At 38.6% G+C, this 20,526-nt stretch overlaps 1 protein-coding gene across 1 annotated transcript in view; it reads left to right on the top strand.

Moving 5' to 3' along the window:
- Positions 1-9,774: 9,774 nt before the first annotated feature.
- The window catches only part of FCHO2 (FCH domain only 2), a 120,426-nt gene continuing 109,674 nt past the window's right edge, over positions 9,775-20,526 (top strand). The window contains exon 1 of the mRNA XM_012664629.1: positions 9,775-9,925. Within this exon, the coding sequence (XP_012520083.1) occupies positions 9,893-9,925 (33 nt within the window). The 5' untranslated portion in view covers positions 9,775-9,892. The remainder of the gene's footprint in view (positions 9,926-20,526) is intronic.

Below are 20,526 nucleotides of genomic sequence, written 5' to 3'. Positions count from 1 at the left end.
GTTTAAAATAAAATTTAAAAAAACAAAACCAGAATAATTTTAAAAAACAAAAAATTGTTTAAATTGGCAAATAATTGTGTATATTTATCTCGTGCAATATGTTGTTTTGGAATATGCATACATTGTAGAATAGCTAAATTGAGCTAATTAGTGCATTATCTTGCATACTTTTAATTTTTTTGTGGCAAGAACACTTAAAATCTACTCCCGGCAAATTTTAAGAATACAATGCATTGTTATTAACTAAAGTCACTATATCATACAATAGATTTCTTGATCTCATCTTCTGTTTTTCAACATGACATTATATTGTCTTTGCCCTGCTTATTTTTTTTTTTTTTGAGACAGAGTCTGGCTCTGTTGCCCTGGCTAGAGTGCCATGGCTTCAGCCTAGCTCACAGCAACCTCAAACTCCTGGGCTCAAGCGATCCTCCTGCCTCAGCCTCCCGGGTAGCTGGGACTACAGGCATGTGCCACCATGCCCAGCTAATTTTTTCTATGTATTTTTAGTTGTCCGATTAATTTCTTTCTATTTTTAGTAGAGACGGGGTCTCGCTCTTGCTCAGGCTGGTCTCGAACTCCTGAGCTCAAGGAATCCTCCCGCCTCGGCCTCCCAGAGTGCTAGGATTACAGGCATGAGCCACTGCGCCTGGCCCCTGCTTAATTTTTTAATATAGCACTTAACACTATACTATATATCTACTGACATATCAGACATTATACTATATATCTACTTGGTTATTTTTTTTTAATTTTGCCTATCATCTCTGCAGGGCTGTAAGATCTCTGAGGGCAGGATTCACCTATTTTCCTCACTGCTATACATCACACACTTAAAACAGTGCCAACACACAATACGTGCTTAAGAAATATTTGTTAAATGAATGAATGGGCATCTATACCCACACTTCTTTTCTTTTTTTTGAGACAGAGTCTCATTGTGTTGCCCAGGCTAGAGTGCCGCGACATCATCCTCGCTCACAGCAACCTCAAACTCCTGGGCTCAAGCGATCCTCCTGCCTCAGCCTCCCGACCATACTTCTTTTCTTCCAATATGGAAGCCATGTATAAAGTGAAAGGTAAGAGATGATGTGATTTGAGAGTGAAAAAAGAAGGATGAATCCCCTCTCCAATTACCACCACCAATAAGAGATGATGTGATTTGAGAGTGAAAAAAGAAGGATGAATCCCCTCTCCAATTACCACCACCAATAAAAACACATACATCTGCACAAAAAAAAGGGAAAAAAAACAAGAAAGATGCTACAAAGAAGAGTATGTAGCTTTTTGTGACAAATTATAAATTACTCAAGGTAAAGAATGTATCTGTCAGTATGTATGGAGGAAAAAAGAAATATAAGTGAGATTATACAGAAGGTAATGGTTTTGCAACTTTCTTTTTTGGGAGGAGATCTATTCAAAAATAGCTTTGAATAAAGGAAAGAAGTAGTTTTAGCTGGCATGTGGGAAGTAGGAAGAAAAAAATAATATACATTTTCTGGACTAAATTAAAAAAATAACTAGTTGGTGAAAGTGTGTTCTTGAAACACTATAAAGAAAAGTATATACAGGCAGTGGGATTTTAAGACTAAAAACAAAAATTTTATTTCATTACCTTTGGATCTAGCCAATTTGACCCAGTGCAGTGGCCTCTCTGCAAATAGATAATCAGAATTTTGTGGTCTTTCTTAAGAATTTTGATAGAGGACGTTATAGCCATGTTTACAGGCTTGTTTGGTTTTCTCCTTCCCTCTGCCTATAAAAAGGGACTGGTTTGGAATACAATGACCAGATGTCCTGTTTAAGGTACATCAACCTTAGATTTTGATTAGAATCTAAGTTTTTGAACAATTTTGAACACGTTTCAGCACTGACAGTGAGGAGAGAAGAACAGTAAGACGTAAATAAATTTCCTTGAAATTTTTATAGGATCCCTTATTAGTTAGCAGTCATATCCATTTACAGCACGTGGTTAAGGAGAAGGTAACCAAGAAAGAGACCTTTGTATGGAAAGAATGTGGAAACTTATGAATACCAGAACTACCAGTTTGAAAAAGAAAACCTAAATAAAAGCCATGGGTGGATGAGTTTAACTTTCATCCCTGACCATTCCCTTCTTTTGACCTGTTTTGTCCCTTGAGGCCTTACTTCCCCCCATAACACTTTATTCCTTGTACTCCTGAATTACCAGTAGTTTCCCACTGACTTGATGTATGACCCTGAGCAACTCATTTAATCTCCTAGGGCATATTTTCTTATTTGTAAAATGGGGATAATAGTTGTGACCTCACAGGGTTGATGTGAGGATTCAATGAGATAATACATGAAGGATACTTTTAATATGCAGAACTAAAATAACACATAGTTCTTATTTTTTCCAACTAATTGATCAAGACCCTATTAGACTTGTTAGATAGAAATCTACAAACATCCTCTTGGAACTTCACATTTATTCTGGATCCCATGTTCTTTCCGCTACACAATGACAACATTTCTAGAATTATCTTCCCTTTCTCCTCTCTTTGGCTCACTCTCTCTGGCACCCAGACATGCTTCATTATGTCCCATCTTAATGCTCCTCTCCCTATTATCCCTTACTTCCTTCAACACCTGCCTATTTCACTACTCCCTTTCATAGCAAAACTTCTTGAAGGAGTTGTCTAAGCTTGCCATCTTTACTTCCTCTTCTCTCTTCAACCCACTTCAATCAGATTTATATATCCACCACTTCAAAGAATCAACCTGTACCAAGGCCACCTCCATCTGGCAAAATCCAATGGGCATTTCTCAGTATTTGTCATCCATTGATGACTTCTTAAAACATTCTCACTCTTGGCTCTAATGTCATCTCTTTTTTCTGGTGTTTCTTTTACTTTGCATTAATCTCCTTTTCTGGTTCATCCCCTTATGCTGACTTCTAAATGAAGGAGTGCCCAGGGCTTTTTCCTCAGTTCCGTAGCCCCTCTCTCTGTCTGTCTGTCTCTCTCACCCTCACTTCCCCTCTCTCTCTTCCCTCTCATTCTTTCTCTCTCCCTCCCTTTCTCTATTTCTCTCCTCCCCCTTTCTTTTTTTCTTTTTTTTTTAGAGACACGGTCTGGAGTGCAGTGACACCATTATAACTCACAGCAACCTCAAACTCCTGAGCTCAAGTGATCCTCCTGTCTCAGCCTCCCGAGTAGCTGGAATTAAAGGCATGCACCATCATGCCTGGCTAATTAAAAATTTTTTTCCGGCTGGGCGCGGTGGCTCACGCCTGTAATCCTAACACTCTGGGAGGCCAAGGCGGGCGGATTGTTTGAGCTCAGGAGTTCGAAAACAGCCTGAGCAAGAGCGAGACTCTGTCTCTACTAAATATAGAAAGAAATTAATCGGACAACTAAAAATATATAGAAAAAATTAGCTGGGCATGGTGGCGCATGCCTGTAGACCCAGCTACTCGGGAGGCTGAGGCAGGAGGATCGCTTGAGCCCAGGAGTTTGAGGTGGCTGTGAGCTAGGATGACGCCACAGCACTCTAGCCCGGGCAACAGAGTGAGACTCTGTCTCAAAAAAAAAAAAAAAAATTTTTTTTCCTTAGAGATGTGATCTTGCTATGTTGTCCAAGCTGATCTCAAACTCCTGGGCTCAAGTGATCCTCCTGCCTCACCCTCTCTTTCTATGTGATCTTATTAAGTGTCATATATATATGCTGATGACGCTCCAGTTTATGTCTTGAATCCATCCTCTGTCTTGTGCTCCAGAATCATATAACTGATTGCCTGATAGACGTTTCCAACAGGCACCTCAAATTTAACAAGTCCAAAGCAGAACCCTTGCGTTTTCTCTTTCTCCAAAACAGTTCCTCTCCATATTTTTTCCATCTTTGTGTCATCATTATATACCAAGTCACTCAGGCACAACTCCTAGGATCATCCTTTATTTCTTTCTTCTTTTCCCACCCATGTCCAATCCATTAGCAAGCTCTGGCAGCTTTACCTTCAAAACAGATCTTGAGTCTGATAACTTTTTACCACTTCCACAGCTATCACCTAGTCCCTGCCATCATCTTCTCTTGCCAGGACTCTTATATTCATCTTTGGAGTGGCTTCCGAATTATTGTCCCACTACAATCCCTTTTCACAGAGCAGTCAATGTGATCTTTTAAAATATAAATCAGACAATATTCTACCATTTTAAAACCCTCCCTTGGCTCCTATGGCACTTAGATTACAAACTTGCCTCTTTGACTTGATTCTGCCTTCCTCTCTGACCTCATTTCTGTCCTCCCATTTGATCACTGCATCCCAGCTACGCTGGCCTCCTTTCCATTTACTTGAACTAATCAAGCTCACTGCTACCTCTGGACCTTATTGTTGATCCTTCAACATGGACTACTTTGCAGCTCTTTGCATGGCTGTTTCCTTTAGCTCATTCAAGTATCTGCTCAAATGTCACTTCTACAGAGAGGCCCTTTTGACACCTCTAGGTAAAGAACAAGCCTTCTCTCTCTACTACACTCTATCTCAATTATACTCCAAAGCATGTACCACTCTTGAAAAAGATATTTATTTATATCCTTATGGTCTGTCTTCTCACATCAAATGCCATGAGAGTAGCAAAATTATTTGTCTCATTCAGCATTGTATCTCCAATGTCTCGAAGACGACCCACTCAATATAGATGTTCAATTAATGTTTACTAAATAAACAGATGAATGGGACCATTGGTATAATGTGCTACTGCTGAAATCTGGTGCTACAAGGAGCGCAGAAGGTGCTGGTCTACTGGTGACTCAGATCCATGCCCAGGCTTCAGCGGCTCTTCAAGGGAAACCAAGTCCCCTTCCTCCATTCTTAGCTCAACCCAGGGTTCCTCTTGCTTGGGCTCCTATGATTACAATTCCTAGCGCTCTGTTCTTCCAGTTCCCATAAACAACCATCTCCTCAGGAACTAGCCGGTCCCAGAAGGACTGAGTTCCAGAATTTTCTCTGGACTCCGCTACTTCATGGACCCCCAAATAAATGAGGATACCCCTGGTGAATCCAGGGCAGTTTCCTGTCACTTTCCTTGTAGAAAAAAAGAAAAAAGAAAGAAAGAGGATGAAAGAAAGAATAAACAGAAGAAATTGAATTTTTTTGAGGTTATCCTTCCAGAACAGTGGTACATTAATTTATTCATTTAACAGATGTTTCTCGGTTGCCAGCTACGTGCCAGGCACTCTGCTATGCACATTATTGTTATAATTGTCATTATCTCTATCATCGTTGTCATGAGTCTATATTAGATTGTGAATTTCTTAAGAACAGAGACAGTCTTTTCATGGTAAAAAGTGTACAGTGAATGTCTACTGCCTGAATAAATGAAAGAGGAAGACGTTAATGAAAGACGTTAAAGAAGATTAGGCTTTTTACACATTTGAAGGAAAACAGAGAACAAGGATTGCTCTTTAAATTGTACTATAACATTAAAATAAATTTTAAATGTTTAATAATTGTCATAATCTTTCCACCCTACCACATGTACATTTTTCATTTTTCTATGCTTTCTTTTTATGTCTATTTACATACATATTTTTACATATTTGTAATTTGAATGCATTTTCCATGTCATCTTCTGCCTTTCCGCTTAACATTAATGACAAATATTTTTGTGTGTTTTTACATTATCTTTATGACTTTCTGTAATTTAGTAATTTCTCTTTTCTTATTTTGTGAAATCCCTGTTGGGTTCCCTGTCTTCACTAGCAATGTAAACCCCTGAACAACCTGTCAGGTGTTTGTGCTTCTTCCACAAACAGCAAGGTAAGGGAGCCCCTGGGAAAATACATCTCATTCTGGAGGAAGAGATGGTACCCCATCAGGGAGCAGGCAGTCAATCAATCCCAGGTGCACTCAGGAGAGAAGAAATGTGTGCCTGGCAAGCAGCTCTGAACTAAGAAAGTTGTGTGCAGGGTAATGTTTAGCTTTATTCTGCAGTTCCATTGACATGTTTCTACCTCTTGGCCCTCATGTAGCAGCCTGCAGAGCTACCATCTGCCAAGCTTTTGCTTTTCTTCCTGCTTTGCACAGAGCTTTTGCTTTTAATATGCGCTATTGAATAGGGAAAAACAAAAGAATACCAGACTTCAGAGATCTGCCTGCTTCTCTTCTGCCTTTTAATGGAGCTTAGCTCTTTTGCCACTTGTTGTTGCCAAGTACAAGATAAGTGCAGAGAAGGACTACTGCACCTTACACAGGATGCTGTCCCTTGAAGAAACTAACAGGAAACAGGAGAGATATATAAGGATATGCTCCTCTGCCACTCTCATCTTGGAAACAAGTGGAGGTATCTTTGCAAAATTATATTGAAAATAAACAGAAAAATGTCTTTTACTTTATAGTCGACTCTTCTGATATGGAACTAGTTTTAAATGAAGTTATGAGGAAATGGCCCTTGTGACTAAATGTTGATTAATGTGCCATAAGCTGTGAACCTAGGATTAGAAATGGAGATCAAACTAAGGAATGGAAAGTGGGAAGTGCTCTGGGTGTCTTGCCTAAGAGATTGGGCCCTCAAATTTTGGAGATAAACTATAGTTTGTAGACTAGAGAATCTAGATTTACATTATTTTGCATAAATGTCCTCTCTCTTATTTGTTACCATTTATCAAGTTATGTTTTAACAGTCCATAGCTTTGAGCTATAATGTATATGCTTGGGCCAGAGTTTAATGGGGATCAACAGCATGCCTAGAAGCCAACATGTGGGCAGCAGGTGTAATTAGAGAGAGATCCTAAGAGAAAGATGAATCTGATGGTAGGGACACCCAAAAATGAAAAGCCAAATTGTTTAGAGGTCCCTTTCCAACAGATCTCCTACGACAGCCGACCTTAAATATTATTTCAATTTTCTATTATTTTTATTACAAAAGTATTCTATCTTTTAAGAAGTACTCAACCCAAAAGAGTTCTTTTGAAAATATTAATGTTAGGAAATTAAAGCAAAGAGAACTTAAATAATAACATTTTCTATAAGCTCTAGGATCCAGCACCAATTAAAGAATATGAGTAAAAAGTAATGGAGTTACTACATGTCCAAGGTCTCATTCACCTTGGTATTTCTTTTTTAAAAATGATTTTACTTTAATTTTTTTAAAAGACTAATCAAGTGCAGTAGTGAGAAGGAGGGAAAGAGTAAACAAGGAGTTTGATCTGTAACTGACTGTGAACAATCAATTGAGATAACTCACTATCTTCAGATCAACCCACCTTGACATTTCTATGATAGGCTTAATCATTCATTCTTTCACCGAACATTTTACTGAGTGACTATGAAGTGACAGGTATTATAGGCAGTGAGTTGTATGCTCTTGTTATCTATGTCGGTTTTTATTTGGATAAGCAAGGGCTAAGCGTGTGTGGCACAAATATTTTAAGGCATATGAGTGAGCTACCCCCTCAGGGCTTTATCTGTGCTCTGCCAGAGCACATGTGCATCCCTGGAAACCTCACTTGAGAGGACAGAAGGTGGTTGATATCACCCACATTCTTCCTATACAACACCATCTTGTCTGAAATTTAGTCACCTTAATCACTGTTTACTATAAAGTTCCACACCTTAAATACCAGGCAATTACAGGATATGGTGTTTTGGCCCTAATGAACCTTGCAAATACCTGAAATACATAGAATATTTATCTTCATGCCAGACATAGCCCTAAATTTTATGGGGCCAGAGGCAAGAGTTCAAATGGAGGCCAATGTATCATGTGCAACTACTGAGAATACTATGCTAACTTGTCAGTGCTGTAACTACAAATTGGAACACGGAGAGAAGGAAAACCTCTGCTTGACACTACTGGGAAACAATACTGTGTTTTGTCATGCAAGAATCTAGAGCATTCAAGATGAGATGAAGTATTTGACAAATTAACTAATTTGTCTTCTCTCTTGCCTAAGCACTTCTGCTGCTCAAATTCTGCCTGAACTCCAAAGCAGTCTATCTCTGATATGGACAGCCATACCACCCACACATTTTCACTGCATTTGGAGTCCATCTTTTGTTTGAGGGCATAAGGCAAGAGATGTGAAGAAGAGTTTCCCTGGGTCCTGAATAGTATTGTTCATGGGAGAGGGAATGTATGCTGTGGGCCACTGTTCAGTTACAGCACGAGTGGTGGAAGCACCATGTATTTTTTTAATAAATGTGTGTGTGTGATATGTAAGGTCCTTTAATGCATGGAGTCCAGGATACGGGTCTCTCTTGCCAGATCTAAGGGGGGTACCGTTTAGTGATAATAGGAATTTAATGCCAAGCTTATCCATAGGGGATCTAGATGGCTTACGTTTTTTTTAGAATTCTTTCAGCATTAAGAAAAATTGAGCTAGATTGATAGTTTAGAGAACTGTAGCATATTTCTATTACAAATCTGACTTTCCCCAAAACTAGGTTTAAATGACAATGTTATGAAGACTTTTTAAAGAAAGTAAATAGCTAAATACATACGCATAAAAAAGAGAGAATTAGTGTACTGAACAACCATGTTTCCATTACCCAGCTCCTACAATTATCAATTCATGGCCAATCTTGTTTCATCTATACCCTTACTCATTGTGGGAAAGTATAAATGAATGATTTTTTAACAAATCCAAGATGTCTTATCATTGCATCCTATATATTTCTAAAAGATATTCTTAAAAAGATACGACCACAATACCATTATCAATTATTCCCTATTCAACAAGAACTTTACAGTTTCATCCACATGAAAGGCACATGGTTTTTGCTTTTGAGAATGAAAATAATTTCTCATGATCAGTGTTATTTTATAGTGTTCATTATGTCTGAAGTCGCAAGATCTGAGGTGTGATGTGTATGTATAGTTAAGACTACACTGAATCTATTTGTAGGGCTTGGCTTCAAGAACTGCAAATTTTAGACCTAGCTGAACTGGTGACCGTGAACTTCAGACTTTTACAAAAGTTTTAAGTTTTTTTTTTTTTTTAACCTTTGGAAAGCAAGGCGTGAGAAGGGGATTTAGTTTTTCTATTAGGCCGAGGCGTGTTAAGACTTGTTTCTTTTTCCAAAATGTATGAGTTGCTAAGAGAGAACCATGGACTTTATGAACAAGTCCTGGAAAAGACTTTTTTTTTTAAGGCCGGGGTCGGGAAGTTCGTTGGTTTCGGGTCGCGTTCCTGCCCTGGGCCGGCCAGCCGTCCGTCCCGGCTGGTTTGCTCCGGGCGTGCTAGAGGTCAGCGGCCGGGGCCGGACTCGGTGCCTGGGTCTCGCGCAGCTCCAGGGCTCTCAGGCGACACTGGGCGTTTCCTCCCTTTCCGGCTTCGGAAAGTTTTGTTTTGGTTCTTAGTTCCCTGTAAAGGAAAGACACCCTGTTGACCAAAGGTTTCTCAGAGCCTCCTCTGGATGGCCAGCGGCCAAGTTTCCACCATGCCAGCTTGCCCAGACTTTGGTCCGTTCGAGATCCTCGAAGGCTGGGAAGCGAGTCTTGTGTGGAGGAAGCGAGTGGGCAGCCAGCCTGCCGACTCCACTGCCGCTGGGATCTTCCCTCCGTCTCTGGGCCAGTGCCCGTCGCGCCGCAAACGGTGCGGGCAGTCTCCCCGGTGACTTCCTCAGGGACCCGGTTCTCCACCATTCCTAAGAGAATACTCAACCTAGCCCCGCCCGGGCTTGGGAGAGGACGACCAAAACCCGGGAATGGGGCCCGGGGCGCATGCGCGCACCGAGGCCGTGGCGTCTAAGTGTGTTCGCCCCGCGGCGGTAGCCGCTAGGTGGCGCATGCGCCCTGGAGGGTGCGGGCCAGTCCCTGGGAAGAAGGCGGCGGCGGCGGCGGCGGCGAAGGCGGGGGCGCCGTGGGGGCCGGGCAGTGTTTACACAGCGGCGGGCGGGCGCGGACGCGGAACCCGGCGCGGCGGCGGCACGATGGTCATGGCGTATTTCGTCGAGAATTTTTGGGTAAGCGAAGGATGTTAGAAATAGTGAGTTTCGGAGCCCAGAGCTTTCGGCGCCTGACCTCGGCCTGCGTGCGCTTCGAGCGGCAGCCGCGGCGGCGGCTTTTCGGGCAGGGCGAGCGTCCTCGGACCGCCGCCTGCTGGGTCCCGCCTGGCTGAAGTCCGGCGGGCGACGGGTCTCTGGCGGATCAGGACTCCCGGGTTCGCAGCCCTCCTGGGGGCGGCGGCTGTCAGCACGGCCCGGGAGCCCGCGGCGGGGCCGCCGAGGGGCCGCGGGCCGCCAGGGCTGGGACAAAGCGCCGGATGGGGCGGGAGACGGGACCCAGCCCCACCGGCGGCGCCAGGCGCGCTCCGCGCGGGGCGTGCGCGGCGGCTCGGACGCGGAGGACGGGCCGGCGGCGCGGCCGCCTCCCGCTATGCGCTGCTTGGGAGCGCCAGACGGAGGGGCTCGCCGCCGTCCCGCACCGCTGGCCCCCATCTGAGTCCCTTTGCCCCCACCATTTCTACACGAAATCCCGTGCAGGGTTGGGCTGGATAAGCACTTCCTCTCAGCCTCGCAGTTCAGCTTGTGGGTCTGCGCCCAGGACTTTGCCTCTGGGCCTGATCACAAAGCGTATACGAGTTAAATTTAATATAACTGAACTCCTTGGGCTTCAATTCACGGAGACATCCTCCTAGTTCTCTGTGCTGCTCCTTGCCCTTCCTCATTCTTTCCACACCCCTTCTTCTTAGTATTAAATTCTTCTTTGAGAATTTCTGAGTCTTCCTGTGGAGTGTTTTTCTGTAGTTATTGTTTGTTTTTATGGGAAGTACAGTTCAGCCATGTACAGGAAAGTAACGTGTTTACTCAGGTATCTTGGATGAATTCCATTTTTATGTACTGACAGTTGCAAGTACTACAATCCCATTTTAGTTGAGATTTAGAAATATTTAAAGGGGGGGTGTCTTTCAGTTAATCAGCAGTGTATTTTGAATTCTTAATGCTAAATGTCTTAGTAATCAAATCAGTTCGTAGTTATTTGTCTTGACTGTTTCTTGTTTTCCACAAGCAATGTATATAATAGATGTTAGGTGGCTTTTTTTCTTAACAGCTTTATTGAGATACAGTTCACATTCCGTAAATATACTTATTCAAAGTGTACAATTCAGGGGTTTCCATATGTTCATAGAGTTGTGCAAACATTACCACAATCAATTTTAGAACAATTTCATTGTCCCAGAAAGAATCGCTGTACCCCTTAGCACTCACTCCTCATTTACTTTCTGCCCCAGCCCTAGGCAGCTGATCTACTTTCTGCCTCTATAGATTTGTCTAGTCTGGACATAATCCTATAAATGGGACCATTGTGACTGGCTGCTTTCGCTTAGCATAATGTTCCTCAAGGTTTATCCATAATTTGGCATGTATCAGTCCAATTCCTTTTTATGGCTAGATAATATTCCATTCCATATTTTATCCGTTCATCAGTGATGGACATTTGGTTGTTTTCACTTTTTGGTTATTATGAATAATACTGCCATGAACATTTTCGCATAAGTTTTTGTGTGAACGTTATGTTTTTATTTCTTTTGGGAATGGAATTGCTGGGTCATATGGTAGCTTTATTTTTTACATTTTGAGGAACTGCCAGACTTTTCAAAGTGACTGCAGCATTTTAAGATCCCACCAGCAATGCCTGTGGGTCCTAGTTTCTCCACCAACACTGAGCATGTGTCCTTTTTATTATAAAAAATATAATATGCTAATGGATGGATGTGAAGTAGTATCTCATTGTGGATTTGCTTTGCATTCTTTGATGGCTAATGATGTTGAACATCTTTTCATGTGCTTATTGCCCATTTTTATATTTTCTTTGGAGAAATGTCTGTTTAGATCCAATACCTGTTTTTAAATTGGGCTATTTGTCTTTTTACTATTGAGTTCTTTTTATCTTCTGGATACACATTTCTTATCAGATGTATGATTTTCAAATATTTCTCCTATTCTGTGGGCTGTCATTTCACTGTCTTTTTTTTGAGACAGAGTCTCACTCTCTTGCCTGGGGCGAGTGCCGTGGCGTCAGCCTAGCTCACAGCAACCTCAAACTCCTGGGCTCAAGCAATCCTACTGTCTCAGCCTCCTGAGTAGCTGGGACCACAGGCACGCACCACCATGCCTGGCTAATTTTTTCTACATATATTTTTAACTATCCAATTAATTTCTTTCCATTTTTTGGTAGAGACGGGGTCTCGCTCTTGCTCAGGCTGGTCTCGGAACTCCTGAGCTCAGAACGATCCGCCCGCCTCGGCCTCCCAGAGTGCTAGGATTACAGGCGTGAGCCACCGCGCCCGGCCCATTTCACTGTCTTGATGGTGTCATTTTAAGTAACACAGAAGTTTTTAATTTTAATGAAGTCTTGGTGAAGTCCAACATATCTATTTTTTCTGTTACTAGTGCTTTTGTTGTGTGGAAGAAGCCTTTGCCTAACCCAAGATTTACTCCTAAGTTTTCTTGCAAGAGTGTGTTTTAGCTCTTCTGTTTAGGTGTGTGATACTTTTGAAGTTAATTTTTGTATGCAAGGAAGGGATATGACTTCATTCTTTTGCATATTTTTGTTCCAGCACCATTTGTTGAAAAAGCTCTTTTCTCATTACATTATGGCACCATTGTTGAACATCAATTGACCAGAGATGTATGGGTTTATTTCTGAATTTTCAATTCTGTTCCATTGTCTAGGCTTATGACAGCCAGTACCACACTATTTAGATTACTATATCTTTGTATAGTTAGTTTGGAATCAGGAACTGTGAGTCTTCCAGATTTTTTCTTCTTTTTCAGGGTTATTTTGACTATTCTGAGTCCCTTCTGTTTCCATATGAATTTTAGGATTAGCTTGTCAGTTGTAGGCATTATGTTTTACGATGGCAATTTATAAAAACTTTCTAAAGGCCTGGTGCACTGGCTCATGTCTGTAATTCCAGCACTTTGGAAAGCTGAGGTGGGTGGATTGCTTGAGGCTGGGAGTTTGAGATCAGCCTGGGCAACATAGTGAAACCTGGTCTCTACAAAAAATTTAAAAATTGGCTGGGTGTGTTGATACATGCTTATAGTCCCAGCTATTTGGGAGGCTGAGGCAGGAGGATCGCTTGAGACTGGAAGTTCGAGGTTACAGTAAGCTATGATCACAGCATTGCACTCCAATTGGGCAACAGAGCAAGACCCTACCTCAAAAAAAATCAAAACAAACAAAAAAACCCCACTTTTATAAAGATCGTTTAAAAATTGAGGTTCTTGTAAATGCTTTGCATATTTTTGCTGCATGAATGTTTTTTAAGTTTACTAACTTAATTCGAAATCGCATCTTAACATTTTAAAGTTATGTTTCGTGTTCTGTTTATTGAGCTTTGAGCATATCCTTGTTTCAAGTTTTAGCCTATTATGAATAATGCTTCTGAGTAATGTTTCTCTGAGTATTTTTGTACACATTTTTGTGTGCTCCTACTCTGTCCTTGTTAGCAGAGGAATGGAAATAAATTTGGCTATCTGAAATCTAGGTAGAACCCCAAATCTAATTTTTGTTTCAGTCTTTGCCTTCACTTCCACTATTGAGAACAAATAGTAAAATAGGCTGCATTTTATTTATTTCCCAGCCTGGAAATGGGGCTGAAAGCTCTAAACTGGAGCTTTAAAAGCTCCAGAGGAGGCTAAATGAGCCAGGAAAGTCTAAAAACTAACTAACTTCTGAGAATTTGATAGTTGTCTGTTTAAAACAACTTAAAAATTTACACATTTCAGGATCATAGAGGAATTGTTTTATAAATGATCCTGAAATATGTAAATTTTATTAATTTTATTTCCCCCTAATGTTTAAAGTGGCACTGTTAAAAGGAAATAAAATTTGCCAAAATTCAAAACATCATGTACATGGTAAATATATACAATTTTCATCAGTTAAATAAATAAAAAAATACTTGTCAAAGTGCGGTAATGGGAACCTTTGAAGTTTTAGGCTTCTAACCAAACAACCTATTAATTATTTTCCCCCACATAGGAGCATATAAAGACAAACCTTTTTGTTATGGCATTTGTTAGAGGAAAGTTTGAATCACTCACTGAAACTCTGTTCAAGCTCTTTCGAAAGCAGCACATCCCTTTTTTTTAAGTATAGTTTTTTCTCAATTAAAACTATATGCTAAGTTAAAAATTCCTTTACTTAATGTACTTTCAAGAAAAAAATGTATTCAGAACTTCTACACAAAAGGTGTTTTGTTGCTGATAAGTCAGTTTTTGCCACAAAGTATAGTGCCATTGATAATCAAGCTGAAAATGTTTTTCTTTTCTATTAAAATTGGTTAGCAAAAATAATTTTGATAGCAGAAATCCACACCATTGCTTTTAATATGTAAAAAACAATTGTTAGTTCTTCAAAAGATTACATAACTTTGAAAAAGTATTGATCAATATTATTGTGAGGAAGTATTTCTCTACATCTTTTTCAAAGGAAGAGTTGAGTACTAGTTTATAATATTCTTGAGATTATCTGTAACAACATTGCACCATAGTAATTAAAATGGCTTTATATTTTTATGTAAACCTAGGTGGTTTAATTCAGCAGTAAAAAATTATTAAAGGAATGAATTTCATAGGTAATAATTTTTAAAGGGGGAAAAATAAGTAAGCAAAACTACTTGAGTTGAATACCTTATAAACCTCATTTTACATAGTAGTTTCAATCTGTATGAGATATGAAGCATTTACCCAAAGACACTAAATAGTATTCTTTAGTATATATCACGTCGTAATGAACTGATATTTTTAGTTAGGTGACTTTTCCAGAGGTTACCTCTAGTCAGCACATCAAAAATGAACAAAGAACAATTATCTTAGGTTTTTTTTTTTTTTTTTTTTTTTTTTTTTTTTTTTTTTTTTTGAGACAGAGTCTCACTGTGTTGCCCGGGCTAGAGTGCCATGGCGTCAGCCTAGCTCTCAGCAACCTCAAACTCCTGGGCTCAAGTGATCCTCCTGCCTCAGCCTCCCGAGTAGCCGGGACTACAGGCATGCGCCACCATGCCCGGCTAGCTTTTTTTTCTATATATTTTTAGTTGTCCAATTAATTTCTTTCTATTTTTAGTAGAGACGGGGGTCTCGTTCTTGCTCAGGCTGGTTTCGAACTCCTGAGCTCAGACAATCGGCCCGCCTCGGCCTCCCAGAGAGCTAGGATTACAGGCGTGAGCCACCCCACCCGGCCTATCTTAGGTATTTTTATGCTGAAGTTTTTCCTTATTTCTCTTACTGTTTAACCTGTACAGAAGTCTCATTTCATTTGTTGATTTCATTCGTTTTGTCATACTTTAACTTTAGATTAAATTGGAGCACTTGGTTGTATATCTAAAGTTTGATCTTTCATCACTCGGATAAGCTGGGAGGATTAAAATGTATTTTAAAAATCTGAAATTGCTATTAATAGGACTTTGGAATGTACAACATTATTATATTTTTGCTTCATTATCTAATCTAAATTTAGTATCCTAGATGAGAGACTAATACACACACACACATTCTTTGGGGCTATTTATCCACAAGAAAATTTAAGAATATATATCTTTAAAAAATTATTTGAGATGACCATAGAAACCCGGAATATAGGCTTTTTGTTACTTGTTATATTTGTGTTTCTTTGTTATAATATTTCCAAATATTATAGTTTGGGATACCTACTTAGGACTGATCCTATCAGATGATAGACCAAAACTGTATGTATGTATAATGTTTATTTTTTGCATTAATTAATGGATTTGTAAGTTTTATATGATTTAATATTCAAAAGATACGAAAGGGAAGACAGTATAAAATATCCCTCTTTTTTGCCAGTCAAGATCTCCTGAAAGGCAATCACCACTTTAAATTTCTTATCTAGCTTTCTAGAGGTAACCTATGTAAAAGAGCAAATAACATACACTAAATTAAAAGGTATCATTGTATAACTGTTAGCAGGTTAGCCATGTCCAAATTGCTTTCACTGTGCCAAGCTTATGAAAAAATGTAGACTACGGATTCATCTTAACTTGTTCAAGAAGACTTGACAGGTAGACATTATAAAATTACACTATTTTAGATTACACTAAATTTTATTGTGAGGCCTTTAGAATTTTTTTGGGGGGGGGTGTGATTTGTTTGTTTTGTATTTTTGCCTTAAACATAGGAGAAATTTGGAAGTGAAAAATTGATACTGATTTAGTCTGCGTAAGTTCAGTTCAGGGGAGGATTTGAGAACATTGACATTGGAAAGGATAAAAATTTTGATATCTGGATTCTTTTCTAGCTCTACACACTAAATCCTAAATGCCCTAATCCTTTCAGAACTACTTAAATTATTTAAGCAAAGGAGAGGAGAACAGTTATGCTCTGAATCATCCTGCACATTTGGTTCATATAAGCCCTTTGGAAGTAGTTTTTTGAGTCATGGGGGTATCTCCTGAGATTATCCTTCCTGATATCATAATTCTAGAACAGTTAACCAAAGTACCCTAAGAAATCCAAATGGAAATATGGTGCTATGAAGACTTATAAAGGAAAGGGAATAAAGACTTGGCTTTTGATCTTAGTGTGGAAAAATTAACGAATGTTAGGTTTGGAAGAAGTTAAGTAGCAATCTGCTCCATAAAGATAAGCATAAATTGGTCAGATGTGTGGAGAAACAAAAACAATAGCACAACAGTAACTGAGACCTATAATTAAATCTACTGTATTGTTAAAGGTGCTGGAGCACGTTGCTGGAATAGCCAGAGAGGATGAAATTGGAAAGTGTTAACCTGTGTGATGAAGTTGAGATAGTCATGCTCTGTGGTGGAACTGCAGGAGTAAAAGTTGTGGGAGATATGACAAGCATGATTGCTTGACCTTAGGGGAAAAATAGGAAGGTATAATATATAAGTAAAGCAAATTGGTGGTGGTGGTGCCTTGAAACCAAGAAATGTGAGTTTTTAGTTGGTTGAAAAAACAGCCTCAAATGAAGACAATTTACCTTTCTAATTATGACCATTCTGTGATAGGCAAAATACAGAAGAATACAGAATAAAAATTACCTGTAGCCTCTCCCTCTATCCTTATGGTTTTCTTTAAAAACACAGCATTCAAGATGGTTTCTACCATATAGTTCTGTATCTTGATATTTTCAAATGATTTTACCATCAAGCATTTTTCTCATGTGATTAAGTATTTGAAATATTTTCGGTGACTGCATAGCTTTCCATGGAATGGATGAGCTATAATTTTTTTAACCACTCCCCTTTTGGACACTTTGATTACTTCCATTTTTTTTTCACTTGTGAATTACTAGGACTAGAGATTTAAGTACTGATGTGAACAAGATGCCAGTTTAAGAAAGTAGCTTTCTAGATTGAAGAGTTGACAAAGCTGAAATCACTGTTTTCTTTTTTTCATTTTGAAAGTAATGAAAAATACTTTTATTTATATTGATAGAATATTACAGAAAATTCAGAAGATACAAAAATAAAAAAGATTATTTCACACTGCTGCTTTTGTGTTTTTTACTGAGCCCATGTAATATCTGTTTAGGCGGCTTTAAGGATTCAACTAACTGGAAGAGGTGAGTTATAATTTAAAGATTAGGGAGGAGTATCTGAGGGGTGAGAAAAGTAATTTTTTGAAATGTAATATGTTTTCTTTCCTTCAGTCAGCCAATAAATATGATTGAGTCACTTTTGTACCTGTATCAAATAGTTCTGACTGCTGAGCAGTACCCATTTTACATATTTTAATCACTATTTACTGCCTTAGCAATATCTTGCCAGTAGCTCTGCAGAATACTTTTAGAGATCATGACTGAAAATTCCAATGTACAGTAGTCCCCACTTCTCCACGGCTTCTCTTTCCCTGCTGTCAGTTACCCAAGGTCCACTGTAATCTGAAAACATAATATTAAATGGAAAATTCTAGAAATAAACAATTCATAAGTTCTTAATTACACACCGTTCTGAGTAGCATGAAGAAATCTCTCACTGTCCCACCTGGGATGTGAATTATCGCTTTGTCCAGTGCATCTATGGATATGCTCCCCTCTTGTTAGTCAATTAGTAGCCGTCTTGGTTATCATTTTGAAAAAACGTATATAGAGGGTTCTGTACCATCTCTTAAGTTTCAGGCATCCGTTGGGGGTCTTGGAACATATCTCCTGTGGATAAGTGGGGAACTACTGTACAAATACAGTACACAATGGTGACTAGAAGAGGTTGTATCTTGTGGCTGAACATCCTGTTTACTTGTAGAAAAACAGCTTGCACATATGGACATACCTTGGAGATGTAGGTTTGGTTCCAGATCACTATAGTAAATTGAGTCACACAATTTTTTTGGTTTCCCAGTGCATATGAAAGTATTGTTTATACTATACCATTTACACTACACTAGTATTAAGTATGTGGTAGCATTATGTCTGAATGTATTACCTGAATTTAAAAAAACTTTATTGCTAAAAAAGCTGACACAGAGACATGAAGTGAGCACATGCTGTTAGAAAAATGGCACTGATAGACTTGTTCTACAGAGGGTTGCCACAAACCTTCAATTTGTAAAAAATATAATTATCTTCAAAGTGCAATAAAGTGATGTGCAGTAAAATGAAGTGTGCCTCTATTATATCCTCTTCCCTCTAGCAGTTTTCAAAGCAAAAATGGCACTGGAGAGCTGTCATTGCATATTTTTTGAATTCCCATCAAAAGTATCTCTATAGGTTTTTCACTTCTATGAGGTCTATTCTTAAAATAAAAAAAAAAAATCTTTAGAATTAGTTATATGTTTTATGGTGATTTTCAGATAAGGCAGGATAAAGTGAGACTATATCAAACATATGTTAATGTTAAATTTGCAGTGACTTGTCCATGGTTATATAATAAATGCCAATAAAAACTAGAGTAAAAGGAAAATGTACACAGGGTGGGAATTGATATTTATTTATTAGTTATTATTATTATTTTTTTGAGGTGATTTGGAGTTGAGAGGAAGGTTAGGCATGTTATTGATATTTGCAGGACAGCACCTCCTTACCCTCTCTTACCTCTCCAAAACCTTTGTAAAAAGCTAAAAAGGAAACTTGGTAAAACCAACTTTTTAATTTGTAATGTGACTATACTATACGTAATCTATCTTCTATTTTCCAACTCTTGGATTCATCAAAAGTGAATACCATCCAGGTTTTTGAGTTTTAGTGTTTACTGTTGCCTTTAAAAAGTTCATTAAAGGAGAAGTTTCATACTATTGCATGTTTTTCTTCAAGTGGGAATGTGTTAGATTGTATTTCATATATATATTTAAATATAAATTTATGTTATAAAATCAACCAGAAAAATTGTCTTTGGGTTTCAGAAATAGGTTTAATGACTTGTTTAAACTTTTTGCTTTGAAATTTTAAGGATAACTCACTTGCGGAGTCTGTATTAGACTGGAAAAAAAATTAAACATTTTTAATGACTTGGTGACTTATAATTTAATTATCTTTTAGCTCGATTTAGTTTAATTGATAATTTAGGTGCAAAACAATATACTTAATATGATCTCATTTTCATCTTAAAAAGTAACACCAAGGGGGGAACGGTGGCATGCACCTGTAATCCCAGTTATTTAGGAAGCAGAGGAGGGAGGATAGCTTGAGCCCAGGATATGGAGGCTAGCCTGGGCAACATGGTGAGACCCCATCTCACCATGGAGAAGGAAAGTAACATGTTACTATATGTGTGCAAAAAGGAATCTAGACTGATGTACATCAAACTGTTAACTGCAGTCATCTTAATTAGAATAGTAAGAGGAAATTACACATACTAGGAAATTTGTGTTCTTTTAAAGGACCTATAATGGTTGTGGACTTACATCTTCCAAGCATGATAAAACTTCTTTTTTTCTACTTCATATTAGGAGTTATTACAAAGATTTTTAAACACTTGTTTGTATTGGACTATAACGAGATTTTATTTGCCCCATGTCACAGTCTGTGTACATTACGTGAGAGTGCTCTCTCTTTGTAAAATGCTTTGAGATCAGCAGATAAAAGATCCCATCTAAGTGCAAACCTTCATTGTAATTGTCTTCCTTGGACAGTAATGGTGTTAATAGCTATTTCTGTCAGTTAATGAACATTTCATTGCAAGAATTTATTGATTAAAAAAGGTAAGCTGAACATTTCTAACTATAGCAGTATCTATGCGGAAGTTTGTCAGATACTTAACACAGGAAAATGTTCTAATTTTCATCACCCCAATTGATTGTGGTGATGGTTGCCCAACTCTGTAAAAATATCTTAAAAATCATTGCATTGTAACTTAAAGTGAGTGAATTATATGGTGTGTGAATTGTATCTCAACAAAGCTGTTATAAAAAATAATAAACTTAAGATGGAAAAAATAGCTGTTGATAATCAAGGTTTTATGTCAACAATTACAGCACACTTGAGAGAAGATGACATTTTAAAATTGTCATTATAGCTTTTAATTCTGTTATTTCTGTATTAAACATTTGACTTACTTATTATTTTTTTCCTTATTTTTATTAGAAAGTTAATCTATGCTAATTATCCCACTTCCCAGAGCTAATGTGCTATTAATAGTTTGATT

The sequence above is a fragment of the Propithecus coquereli genome, unplaced genomic scaffold (assembly GCF_000956105.1).
Source record: "Propithecus coquereli isolate 6110/MARCELLA unplaced genomic scaffold, Pcoq_1.0 Scaffold9, whole genome shotgun sequence".
Lineage (NCBI taxonomy): Eukaryota > Metazoa > Chordata > Mammalia > Primates > Indriidae > Propithecus > Propithecus coquereli.
The sequence above is the reverse complement of the archived record's forward strand: the minus strand, read 5'-3'. Positions and strand labels throughout refer to the sequence as shown.